Here is a 14,110-nt window from a genome sequence, read left to right as displayed (position 1 = left end):
AGCATCAATGAAAAAAATTCATTAATCGAATAATCGGAAGCTTTGGCTTCTAGTTGTTTAGTCCGTGTCCTTGGGATGAATTCGCGAATTCGCCTATCCTAGAAATTCCTCGTCGTTGTACCATTAAGATTTAATGTCGAATTAATTCTGGCATTTCGGACCGCATTAATTAACTTCTGCGGTCTAATCCAAATAAATTACGTTTCGGGGGGATACGTGTAAAAAAGTAGATTTTTGCGATAATTAGACGACCAGTTCGGACAACCCGAAACTCATCGTTGAGGTCAGAAACCGTCGATTCGAATCAGAGGATGTCGCAAGTTGGAAAACCGCAGCGGACAATCGAATGTGCGGTTCATTCGTCACAAATTGCGAAACAAAGAACACCCTTATCCACGCACCCAATGTCACCTTGGACACTTGAGTCACCCTCGTACGAAAATATGTTTTCGACCTGCACAAAAAAAATAACATATAACAAAGCCGTGTGTGGAATTCTAATTGCAATTCGGCATTGTCACCGTTGGAAATGTTGGTCAGTGGCACTCACGTACGCCGAGTTTTTAAAGGATGATCAACCGAGTCGTCCTGACGGTTCAAAGTGCCAACGGTCGTCACTCAGATGTGCCCGTTTGTTTCAGGACTCCGACGTCCGAAGACGACGACCGCAAGGACCACAGTCAACCGGGATTAATGTCTTACAGTAGTAATAGTTTATAGGCATCAACATGGACTGGCACATTTTCGTAAGTATTAACTAACAATCGTTTTTTTTTTTCACTTTTATTTTAATCAAATAAAAACATTCGTCGCCGTCCGACGCAGACACGAACGGAATATTAAACAGTCGTCGCACTTTTAAATGTACTTGAATGTTTAATTAATAATCCCTATTTGTATGTCGCATTTCTAGTTCATGTTCAAGTACAAACATTTGTTGTAACTTTTACTTTATGATATCTGATCTTTAATTTATTGTTGTGATTCCAGCAGGTTGTTCAGACGATGAATTATAAATATTCTGTGCCGGTAGTTCGTCGTATCCTGCATGATTTAATGCCTGTTAAAATATTTATTGTGGGTGCATTGTCACAGCCAACGAAGGTTCAAAATTAATTACTTATTTATACAATTTGTATTTAATTTGTTGAATAGTCATTTCAAATTCCTACCTACCTATTTAGAGACAATTAAAATAATTAATCCATTTGAGCATAATTTAATTCAGCATTATTTATTTTAGTTAATTATTTATTTTTCGTGGGAGAATTTTAGAATTTTACTGTGAGTATTCTGCTGTATTTTTGTAAACTGCAGTTTTACGATAAATTTAAACACGCACAGAATGCTAAAACTAAAATTTAAATAAAACAACAGTAAAATGTCTAACGATGCAACTGAATTTAGTTCAAAGTAACGTACACAGTTTTTTTATGACAAATTTACCTTCAGAATATAATAAGTAAGTAATTGATAAGCTGTTTATTTGATTCCAAAGATATTTTTAATGCTTTATCTATGAAACATACTTTTAATTCCTCTTTTTTATTTGAAAAAGCATTTTTCTTCAAAAAGACTGAAAACTTTTGATAAAATATTAAGATAAAGTACTCACTGAATCTACACAAAATAGTGATTAAAATTTAATTTCTCGATTTAGAGACCAAATTCATCTAAAATTTTGTACAAAAGGACTGAACAGGCAATATTTTTAGAAAATTGTATAATTTCCAAGAGATGAAAAGTTAAAATGGTTTTAAAATACACTAAGACATTTAATCTACAATAAAATAATTACCAAAATATTACTTTTCGAGGCAAGAACCAAATTCGCCTAAAATTTTGCCCAAAAAGAATGAACAGATACTATTTTTAAACACTTTTTGTGTATACATATAAATTTACCTAATTCACTCTATATTAATACAATTATTTGATTCCAAAGATATTTTTAATGAATTATCTATAAAACATACTTTTAATTCCTCTTTTTTATGTGAAAAAGCATTTTTCTTCAAAAAGACTGAAAACTTTTTATAAAATATTAAGATAAAGTACTCACTGAATCTACACAAAATAGTGATTAAAATTTAATTTCTCGTTTTAGAGACCAAATTCATTTAAAATTTTGTACAAAAGGACTGAACAGGCAATATTTTTAGAAAATTGTATGATTTCCAAGAGATGAAAAGTTAAAATAGTTTTAAAATACACTAAGACATTTATTCTACAATAAAATAATTATAAAAATTTTAATTTTCGAGGCAAGAATTAAATTCGCCTAAAATTTTGCCCAAAAAGAATGAACAGATACTATTTTTAAACACTTTTTGTGCATACATGTAAATTTACCTAATTCACTCTATATTAATATAATTATTTGATTCCAAAGATATTTTTAATGAATTATCTATGAAACATACTATTAATTCCTCTTTTTTATTTGAAAAAGCATTTTTCTTCAAAAAGAATGAAAACTTTTTATAAAATATTCAGAAAATGTACTCACTGAATTTACAAAAAATAGTGATTAAAATTTAAAATCTCGTTTTAGAGACCAAATTCATCTAAAATTTTGTACAAAAGGACTGAACAGGCAATATTTTTAGAAAATTGTATGATTTCCAAGAGATGAAAAGTTAAAATAGTTTTAAAATACACTAAGACATTTAATCTATAATAAAATAATTACCAAAATATTACTTTTCGAGGCAAGAACCAAATTCGCCTAAAATTTTGCCCAAAAAGATTGAACAGATACTATTTTTAAACACTTTTTGTGTATACATGTAAATTTACCTAGTTCACTCTATATTAATATAATTATTTGATTCCAAAGATATTTTTACTGAATTATCTATGAAACATACTATTAATTCCTCTTTTTTATTTGAAAAAGCATTTTTCTTCAAAAAGAATGAAAACTTTTTATAAAATATTAAGAAAAAGTACTCACTGAATTTACAAAAAATAGTGATTAAAATTTAATTTCTCGTTTTAGAGACCAAATTCATCTAAAATTTTGTACAAAAGGACTGAACAGGCAATATTTTTAGAAAATTGTATGATTTCCAAGAGATGAAAAGTTAAAATGGTTTTAAAATACATTAAGACATTTAATCTACAATAAAATAATTATCAAAATATTACTTTTCGAGGCAAGAACCAAATTCGCCTAAAATTTTGCCCAAAAAGATTGAACATTTAAACACTTTTTGTGTATACATGTAAATTTACCTAATTCACTCTATATTAATATAATTATTAGATTTAATCTTATTTTAATTAATAATTTTTATGAATATCTAATTGCTTTTAATCACGACACGTCAGAATCAAATTAAATCCTATAAATTATTCAAATGAGTCAGAAATAAATTATCACAACTGCATTTCTGAACCATATTCAATTAGTGATTATATCTCCTCGTATATCAAATTATTAGATTAGCATGTAATTATTTAATAATCTCCTACATATTCAATAACCTGCCGCACCATAAAAAATCTAATTATAAATTACAATTTACGATGTCATATCACACTTAACATCGCCGTACACACTAACTCAATTAATTCAATTAAAAACAGAATTTTATTGATAAAAAAATGTTAAAATTATCGTACACAAAAATAAACAAGATCTTTATCACGCAAACATTTTAATTAAAAACAACAATTAATTTCCAGTCCGTCACTCAAACATCCACTCCTGATCTAAATTTGCATTAAAAAAAAATTCCGCACATGATTGGCTTCCCTGTTAGTGTCAAATCACCGAAAAACAAACATTACAACGTTAAATATGAGATAATATCTGACAGTAAACGGGAATCGAATAATATTTTATTAGCATATTTTTTGTGTAGCGTTGGGTGTCAAGTTCAACGTTATTTAAATTATTTAAATTTGACATTGTTCCATTAATTCACTGAGGCCGCAAACGCCTTACGACAAATCGTAACGCTAATCGGCGACTCATCCATACAATTAGTGACCAAACGTACGTTTTGTTTCAATTTAAATGGAAGCGTATCTTGATTTTTCAGGTGAGGTTTTCCCATATTCAAATGACTTCTTGTAAATCTATTTGGTCAATTATGGGCGTCACAAAGATGAAAATATTTGCCCGTCATCACAAGATAATAACACCTTACACTTAATTCAAGATGAATGGTGCGATTTCAAAGCTTAATCATACCAGTCCTTTGTGTCTGTTGTGTACACATGTCCAAAGAATGGAGGTATAAAAACAGTAATGAAAAGATTCTGATGTTTATTTTCGCGTCAATTCTTCGCCTTAATCAAAAGTAGATCATAAATCAGCCTTCACAGGAGTGTATTATTAGAGGTACCGCCTGAGTATCATCGAATATTAAATTATATCTAACGGTTCCTTACTCAATTTAAATAATTTTAACATTACTAATCGTTCGCGAAATATAACACCAATAAATTACGATGAATCGACGTCATTTACACAATCGTGAAGATAGAATCTTTGACGTTAAAATTCCTATGATTTTCAGATATGTGCGTTAATATTTTTCGTGATATCAAACACGGAGCAAAGAGCAACAAGACTTAAAAGATCCGAACACGTACCGCCATTCGCAGTGCCAACCTTCCGTAGGGATTCCGTTGAAAAGATTCCTGATTTCGAGTACAACTTCGACAGAAGCTCACCTTACAGATACAGAAGTTCCCTGCCGCTCAGATCAGCTGTGGAAAGCATACCAGATGCGTAAGTTCCAATGGTAACCTTTAAACAATTTTTAACACTAAAACTTTCAGTATCCAATCAACCAGAAGACTGCCACTGAGAGACGCGGTGGAAAGAAGACCACCACCAGACGAACCGTTTGATCCGGAAGTAGACACCGAGATAGTCGACCCCAACGTCTACAGAAAAGATCCGTTGGAGAAGTATGGAATATACGAAGCCATTCCCCCATTCCAAGGAGGACGTCCCTATAATCTCCACCCTAATGGAGTCATCAGTCACAATTTACCGCCCAAACCTCACCACTACAGCCAGCACACCTACTACACCCCCTACAATCACTTCCAAAACCTCATCGGCGACTACAGGAGCGCCGCACCTTACAGAATTGACAACGGATACCAAACTTTGTACGCACATAACGCCATACCGAGAGGAAGCAGAAGTTTGTACCCCAGCAATCCGTTCTTTCGTAAAGCGGTGAACCACAATCAGTTCGAAGATGATGAAGGATCCAAACGTATAGTTTGTTACGTTCAAGGAGCCGCCGCCTACAGAAAAGAACCCCTGACGTTCACCCCGGAAGATTTGGATCCGTTCGCGTGTACACACGTTGTCTACGCCTTCGCTTTCATCGACCCTCACACCTACAACATGATCTCCAACGACGACGAATTCGATATTGTCCAAGGAGGATATCGTGCAGTTTCCGGCTTAAAACGTATCAACCCCAAACTAAAGGTTCTCATTTCCGTCGGCGAGGCAAGAGAGGACAGCTCAAACAGATTCACCAACATGGTGTCAAGTGCAAGCAGAAGAAGGGACTTCATCAGGTCGGTAATAAGCTTCATCAAAACGTACGACTTTGATGGATTGGACATCGACTGGCAATATCCGGGAGCGGAAGAACTAGGTGGACACGTTAGTGACAAGGAGTACTTCAACTTATTTTTGGAAGAACTGTCGGAAATCTTCAAAGAACACGGTTGGCTTCTCACAGTTTCCGCCCCAGCTTCCCGTTTTAGAATCGAAGACGGTTTCACGCCTTCCAAACTTGCTGAAGTGGTAGATTTTGTGAACGTCGAAGCTTATGATTTTCATAAAGATAGGGAACCAGTCGCCGATCACCACTCGAATCTTCACTCAAGACCCGGAGATTCCGGACTTAATATCTTCCTTAGTGTGGATTATGCCGTGCATTTCTGGCTCAAGAAGGGTCTTCCGAGGTCTAAATTAGTTGTTGGATTACCATTCTTTGGAAGATCATTTACGTTGCAATTCGCCAATGAAACTGGTCTTGGAGCCGCCATTAAAGGGCCAGGCAGAGAAGGATTCTACACTCAAACTCCCGGTTTACTAGCTTACTTTGAAATTTGCGATTTGGTACTAAATGAAGGATGGTACAGAAGCGAAGACAGCTCTGGTTCCCCTTACGTCGTCAATGGAGACCAATGGGTTGGATATGACGATGAAGAGAGTCTCCAGAAAAAAGTAATACTATAACTTTAATTCCAAACAACATAATTTATATAATTATTTTATTTTCAGATTAAATATATTAAAGATAATCAATTGGGAGGTGTGTCAATTTGGTCAACAGACATGGACGATTTCAAAGGATTGTGTGGAGAAAAATGGCCTTTGCTCACTGCAGTAAACAAACATCTTAAGGGTATTGAAACTCCCGCATTGTATGCTGACAGAAATCCACCAACTAAACCATACGGTTCTTGCATTTCCAACGGTTTCTATAGCGACCCCAAAAACTGCGCCGCTTATTACATCTGCAAGAACAGACTTAGCTATCATTTATCTTGTGGTGAAAAAATGATGTTTGATCCCGTAACTGGAAGATGTGACTATATTGGCCCAGAAAGATGCAAACCTGGTCAATCGTCATATATTCCCAACAGTCTGAAGGAAATCGAAAATACCTTGTTAAGAGCTGAAGCTGTAAAAGACAACAGTCCAAAGGTTGTATGCTACATGACGAATTGGGCTTTCTATAGAAAAGGAGAAGGCAAATTTGTGCCCGAACACATTGATCAAACACTTTGTACTCATGTAATCTACGCTTTTGCCAGTTTGGATCCAGAGAAACTTTTGGTCAAAGAATTTGATCCTTGGGCAGACTTAGATAACAGTTAGTGTCAACATAAATTTCGTAATAAAAATAGTTGCTTATGTGTATTGTTTTTAGATCTATACGAAAGGGTTACGTCCCTCACCGATACCAAAGTGTTGCTCTCACTTGGTGGTTGGACCGACTCAGCTGGTGATAAATATTCAAGATTGGTTAGCGATGGATCAGCACGCAGAAGATTCGTCGTTGGGGCTGTAGGCTTCCTGAGAAGACACGGATTTAAGGGATTGCACTTCGACTGGAACTACCCCGTGTGTTGGCAAAGTAATTGCAAGAGGGGACCAGCTTCTGACAAGGCAAACTTCGCTAAACTCATCCAGGAGTTGCGTAAAGAGTTCGACAGACAACAACCACCTCTAATATTAGCTGCAGCTATTTCTGGTTACAAAGAAGTTATTGATGTAGCTTATGATTTGCCTGCTTTAGGAAGAACTGCTGACTTTTTGTCTGTAATGTCTTATGACTACCATGGCGCATGGGAAAGACAAACCGGACATGTTAGTCCATTGTATGGACAACCTGGGGATAAGTATCCACAATATAACACCGTAAGTATATTTATTTGTTGATACGAAGATCAACAACATTAATTTGTGCAATTTTTTATCAGAATTATACGATGGAATATTTAGTGTCAAAGGGTGCTCCAAGAGAAAAGCTTCTTATGGGTATTCCATTTTATGGACAAACATTCACATTAGCCAAACCAAGTAATTATGGAGTAGGAATTTCTACAGCTGGACCTGGAGAAGCCGGAGAATACACAAAACAACCAGGCATGTTGGCATACTATGAAATCTGTAACAGAATTAGAAACAACAGATGGATTGTGAACAGAGACGCAAGTGGACCTTATGCACATGCCAGAGAACAATGGGTCGGCTATGAAGATGACCAATCTGTTAGGGAAAAAGCCAGTTATATAAAACGTAATGGTTTTGGTGGTGCAGTTGCTTGGACCATCGACTTGGATGATTTCTCTAACAGATGTTGTGGAGGATCTTTTCCTTTATTAAGAAACTTGAATAAAGAACTCGGACGTATTTCCAGCATTCCACCTCCAGGTGATTGTACCAAGCCTCCAGCGCCTTCAACACCTGCACCACCAATCACTACAACTGGCATTGATTCTGGCGCTAGTTCCACCGAACATGTTCACGGGGAATGGACAACGGCAGCTACCAAACCTACTACTACTTCCCCATGGTGGACCACAACAAGTAAGCCCACCACTAAACCAACAACTACAAGTCCATGGTGGACAAGTACAACAACTACGACAACAACAACAACAACTCAAAGAAGTACAACACCATGGTGGGCAACAACAACTAAACCTACTACGTCTAGGCCTTCAACCACTCCACCAGTTTGGGAGAGACCTCAGAACACTCCCGCTCCAGCTTGGGAAAGACCTCCGGGTACGACAATTCCACCTCCAGCTGTCATTATGCCAGAACTTGACAAACCTGTTACGGAATGCGAAACTGGACAATATCTGCCGGATCCTAAAAATTGCAATGCTTTCTATCGATGTGTACTTGGAGAACTTAGGAAGCAATACTGTGCAGGTGGTCTTCACTGGAACAAAGAAAAGAATATCTGTGATTGGCCAATGGAAGCCAAATGCAAGATACAAAAACGTAAGTTTTTATACATAGTTTGTTTAGTAGATGACGCCTAACAAAAATCTTTTAGCTGGACAAACGACGCCTAGGCCAGTTAAGCCTCACACTACGATTCAAAGTTGGCAAACCAAGACCACTCCAAGTTACGTACCACCTACAACCACCCAAAGGATTACTACTGCAGCGCCAGCACACTTGCAGGATGAAACTTGCAGCAATGGACAATACTATCCTCATGAATCATGCACCAGCTTTTACGTTTGTGTCAATAACCAACTCCTCGGACAAAGTTGCGCTCCTGGACTCAGCTGGAATGTTGAGGATGGAAGGTGTGACTGGACTTACAAGGTTAAATGTATCGGAAGAAAAGAACTGTCTGAAAAATATACTAGTGGTAAATGGACTAGTGGTAAGACCTTAACTATTTTAATAATTTAATATGATTTACGTTATTTATTTAGCAATAGGTTCAGCTCCACAACCATATTCTAGCTGCACTGAAAATATTTTCGCTGCTGTACCTGGAGATTGCACTCAATATATGCAATGCCTTTGGGGTAAATATGAAGTCTTCCAGTGCGCCCCTGGTCTTCATTGGAATAGCGTAAGTGCATCAAAAACTCAAAAAATTTAAGATTATAATTGTTGTCTTATATTTAGGAAAAGATGATTTGTGACTGGCCAGATAAAGCACAGTGTCAAGATAACAGTATAGAAGGAGAGGCACCATCAAAACCAGTGTACAAACCAACACGTCCACCATCCACAACTCCTCCATCTTACAGACCTGAATCCACAACTTATCCAGAATGGAAACCAGAGAGTACAACTCAATGGAGACCACCATCAACTACAACAACAGAAAATTCTGGCAACAACTGGGAATGGCATCCTCCAATTCCTCCAACCTCAGAACAACCACCTTTGTCTGAAGAATTGAAACCTCAATCCGGTTATTTCAAGGTAGTCTGCTACTTCACTAATTGGGCTTGGTACAGAAAGGGCGTTGGCAAATATTTGCCAGAAGATATACATCCAGATTTGTGTACTCACATTGTATACGGTTTTGCTGTACTGGACTTCTCCAATCTTATTATCAAAGCTCACGATTCTTGGGCTGACTTCGACAACCGTAAGTAACATGCTACATGATAAATACAGTCTCTAAAAGATTTTTTTACAGAATTCTATAAGAGAGTTGTGGCATTTAAAGAAAAGGGTGTTAAAGTTTCTATTGCCATTGGTGGTTGGAACGATTCTCAGGGCGATAAATACTCCAGATTAGTCAATGATCCAGGAGCAAGAGCTAGATTTATTACTCATGTTGTAGCTTTCCTAGAAAAATGGGGCTTCGATGGTTTAGATTTGGATTGGGAATATCCAAAATGTTGGCAGGTATTTTAAAAAAGACCATTCATTTGTCTTTTTTTCTACTATGAATTTTGTATACACAGGTGGATTGTAAAAAGGGTCCGGACTCCGATAAAGAAGCATTCGCGGCATTCGTAACAGAACTGAAGGCAGCTTTCAGACCTAAAGGCTTCTTGCTGTCAGCTGCTGTGTCACCAAGTAAGACTGTAATTGATGCCGGATACAACGTACCAGTTTTGGCCGAAAATCTTGACTGGGTAGCCGTCATGACTTATGATTTCCACGGTCAATGGGACAAACAAACTGGACACGTTGCACCTCTATACTATCATCCTGATGATGCTGTTGCTTTCTACAATACTGTAAGATTTATTTCTGTCAATCAACTTTCTTTAGTTTAATACAATTTTATTGGTAGAACTCATCGATCAACTATTGGATATCCGAAGGAGTTCCAAGAAGGAAAATTGTCATGGGTATGCCATTATATGGTCAATCGTTCATGCTGGAAAATGAGGCTGAACACGGATTAAATGCTAAAGCACCCGGACCAGGTGAAGCTGGAGAATTTACAAGGGCGGCTGGTTTCCTCGCATACTACGAAATTTGCGACAACCTTAAAAACAAGGGTTGGACCGTTGTTAGGGATCCAGAAAGACGAATGGGACCTTACGCCTACAAGGGCAACCAGTGGGTGTCTTTCGATGACCAGGAAATGATCAGAATCAAATCCGAGTACATTAGAAAAATGGACCTTGGAGGTGGTATGATATGGGCGTTGGATTTGGACGATTTCAAAAACAGATGTGGAGAAGGTCGTCATCCTCTGTTAACCATCATAAGAAACGTTTTGGCTGATAAAGGCACCGGTGTCGCCGAAGTTCCTCAGGTGCCTGAAGTTGGGCCAGAGACAAAACCGGAGGCTGTGGTTGTAGAACCAGAGCAACCAGAAACTTCGGAATTGGAGGAACCGATGGAACCGATTGTTGATGACGGCAACAAGGTTATATGCTATTTTACCAACTGGGCTTGGTTGAGACAAGGCAGTGGAAAATATTTCCCGAATAACATCAACAGCGATCTTTGCACTCATATCATATATGCCACTGCTGTTTTGGATCCAGAGCAACTAATCATCAAGCCATTGGACACTTGGACCGACATTGACAACAGTATGTACACTAGTTTTTGGTTTTAAATAGTTTAATTAAATATTTGACATTCTATAGAATTCTACGAGAAGATAACATCATTTAGATCCAAGGGACTAAAGGTACTACTCTCAATTGGAGGCTTCGCCGACTCTGCCATGGATAAATACTCAAGGCTGGTTAACAACCCATCTTCCAGACGCAAGTTCGTTACTCACGTTGTTGACTTCCTTAAACTCTACAACTTCGATGGTTTGGATCTTAATTGGCAGTACCCGAAATGTTGGCAGCAAGATTGCAGTAAAGGACCAGACTCTGACAAGCCAGCGTTCACTGATTTAGTGAGAGACTTGAGCTACGCTTTCCGATCAAAGGGTCTCCTGCTGTCTGTTTCTGTTTCACCAAGTGCTAGAATAGTTCCAGAAGCGTACGACATTCCTCAGCTTTCGAAGTACGCATCTTGGATTAATTTGATGACGAAGGACTTCCACGGCGAGTGGGAGGAAAATACTGGACACGTTGCCCCAATGTATGTTAGACCTGATGATTTAGACCCCACATTCAACACGGTAAAATCTTTTACTTAATTCATTTTACGTATCTATCTAAATTAAAATCTTTATAGAACTATTCTATTAACTACTGGATTGATAATGGCGCTGAAAGAAGTAAATTGGTGCTTGGAATTCCATTATATGGCAACTCTTTCACTTTGGCTGATCCACAGAATAATGGACTTAATGCCCCGACTATTGGTAGTGGGGAAGCTGGAGATCAAACCAAAACCAGAGGATTCTTGGCATATTACGAGGTATATCTTTTTTCAAATTTATATAATCTCCCGTATTTATATATTTTCTTTTAGATTTGCAATAACATTCTGAATAAAGATTGGAAGATCGTGCGTGACCGCAAGGGTAGAGTTGGACCTTATGCCTACAAAGGCAACCAATGGGTTGGATTTGATGACATCGGCATGATAAGACACAAATCAGAGTACATAAAGGCAATGGGACTTGGTGGCAGCGTAGTTTGGGCATTAGATCTAGACGATTTCAAGAATGAATGCAATTGTGAATCATATCCGTTACTGAAGACCATCAACAGAGTATTAAGAAATTATCCAGGTCCAGCACCAAAGTGTGTCCTAGGAAAACCTTCGAAGAAGCCTGTACCCACTACAACAACTACTACGACTACTTATACACCTCCAACAAGCGCAATAGTAGCTGAAGAACCTAACTACGTTATCGTTCCAGTTAATCAAAGCTCTTGTTTGGGTAGATTATTTATGCCATCACAAAACTGTAACGAATACTACGTATGCGATCAAAGCCAACTGCATCTACAAGTATGTCCAACTGGATTGTATTGGAACAAAGACCACTGTGATTGGCCAGAGAACACTCCGTGTCACCCAGACGCACTAACCGAAGAACCTCCTACCAGTTCTCCAACCAAACCACCAACGCAAGTAACGACAGTTCAACCTGTTTACTCGCCAACAACAAGTAGGCCTTCTTATCCAGGAACTTCTTCACCTCCTGGTGATTACAAAGTAGTTTGTTATTTCACAAACTGGGCTTGGTACAGGTAAGAAAATTAATTGTTCTTAAAAAACGGTTATTTAAACCAATTGTTTTAGACAAGGAGACGGAAAATACTTGCCATCAGACATAGATGCTTCCCTTTGCACCCACATAGCTTACGGTTTCGCCGTTTTAGACGCAAACACGTTAACATTGAAACCCCACGACACGTGGGCAGATATCGACAACGACTTCTACACCAAAGTAACCGCATTGAGAGCGAAAGGAGTGAAAGTGGTGATCGCTTTGGGTGGATGGAACGATTCGCTGGGTAACAAATACTCCCGTTTGGTGAACGATCCGGGTGCTCGACAAAGATTCATCCAAAACGTCGCACAGTTTATTGAAAAATGGGGCTTCGACGGTCTCGATTTGGACTGGGAATATCCAAAGTGTTGGCAGGTTGATTGCAACAAAGGTCCGGCGTCCGATAAGGAAGGATTCGCTGCCCTGGTGACGGAACTGAGTGCCGCTTTTAAACCGAGAGGATGGTTGTTGTCCGCCGCAGTGTCCCCAAGTAAAGCGGTAATAGATGCCGGTTACGATGTACCCACTTTGAGCAACTACTTGGACTGGATCGCTGTGATGACTTACGACTTCCACGGTCATTGGGACAAGCAGACAGGCCACGTGGCCCCATTGTATTACTATCCAGGTGACACGTATGACTACTTCAATGCGGTAAGTATATTTTTCATTAAATTGATGGGAAATGGTGTTCATTGAAATATTTTCAGAACTTCTCCATCAATTATTGGATCGAGAAAGGGGCCTCACCCAAGAAGGTGGTGATGGGAATGCCACTTTATGGTCAATCTTTCAGTTTGGCGGATACAAACAAGCGAGGATTCAACGAGAAGACTTACGGTCCTGGCGAAGCCGGAGAATTCACTAGAGCTGGAGGTTTCCTTGCTTTCTACGAAGTATGACAGATGTCATTTTGACAATTGACGCAAACTTATAAAAATATTTATTTACAGATCTGTGAAAGGGTTAAACGAGGAGGCTGGGAAGTTACGAGAGACCCACTTGGACGTGTTGGACCATACGCGGTCAGAGGAAACCAATGGGTGTCATACGATGACGTTGCCGAAATCAGGCGGAAATCCCAATTGGTCAAGGATCTCGGTCTGGGCGGTGGTATGATCTGGGCCTTGGATTTGGACGATTTCAGGAATAAATGTGGCTGTGGAAAACATCCACTATTGAAGACTATGAACAAGGAACTGAGGGGCTTACCTTTCAATGACTTGCAAGATTGCACATAAAACTTTAAACGTCAGGTTTTACTTTCTAGTACTGAATTTGTATTTTTAATTTATTTAGGTCGTATATTTGTATCTGATCATTGCTCAGATAGTTTAAATGGTATGATATGTGATTCGACATATTTTTCTTCTTTGCGACGTTTTGAGTTACGTTGTAAAGGATACAAAATATTAATTAGATGATAAATGTATCGAATATTCCTACTTTGTAAGTTTAATAAACTTATAAAAATATTT

General features: G+C 38.0%; 1 protein-coding gene across 1 annotated transcript; it reads left to right on the top strand.

Moving 5' to 3' along the window:
• The first annotated feature begins 588 nt into the window (after nucleotides 1-588).
• LOC109607181 (probable chitinase 10) lies at nucleotides 589-14,107 on the top strand. Its single transcript, XM_049968226.1, has 18 exons — nucleotides 589-746; nucleotides 4,530-4,744; nucleotides 4,795-6,214; nucleotides 6,272-6,866; nucleotides 6,924-7,414; nucleotides 7,477-8,509; nucleotides 8,565-8,903; nucleotides 8,956-9,098; nucleotides 9,155-9,626; nucleotides 9,678-9,889; nucleotides 9,949-10,227; nucleotides 10,284-11,037; nucleotides 11,095-11,585; nucleotides 11,642-11,827; nucleotides 11,882-12,609; nucleotides 12,662-13,286; nucleotides 13,343-13,528; nucleotides 13,586-14,107. The coding sequence occupies exons 1-18, from the start codon at nucleotides 729-731 to the stop codon at nucleotides 13,871-13,873; spliced, it is 8,475 nt and encodes a 2,824-aa protein (XP_049824183.1). The 5' UTR covers nucleotides 589-728; the 3' UTR covers nucleotides 13,874-14,107.
• Nucleotides 14,108-14,110: the final 3 nt, after the last annotated feature.

Source organism: Aethina tumida, chromosome 5 (assembly GCF_024364675.1).
Source record: "Aethina tumida isolate Nest 87 chromosome 5, icAetTumi1.1, whole genome shotgun sequence".
Classification (NCBI taxonomy): domain Eukaryota; kingdom Metazoa; phylum Arthropoda; class Insecta; order Coleoptera; family Nitidulidae; genus Aethina; species Aethina tumida.
Note: the sequence above shows the minus strand (reverse complement) of the source record. Positions and strands in the feature narration are given on the sequence as shown.

What these genes read in the sequence shown, in the direction of transcription:
- LOC109607181 (XM_049968226.1), top strand. An exon ending in CTGTTGCTTTCTACAATACT is followed by an intron (nt 10,228 to 10,283) that starts GTAAGATTTATT and finishes TTTTATTGGTAG; the next exon opens with AACTCATCGATCAACTATTG. An exon ending in TTGGACCGACATTGACAACA is followed by an intron (nt 11,038 to 11,094) that starts GTATGTACACTA and finishes GACATTCTATAG; the next exon opens with AATTCTACGAGAAGATAACA.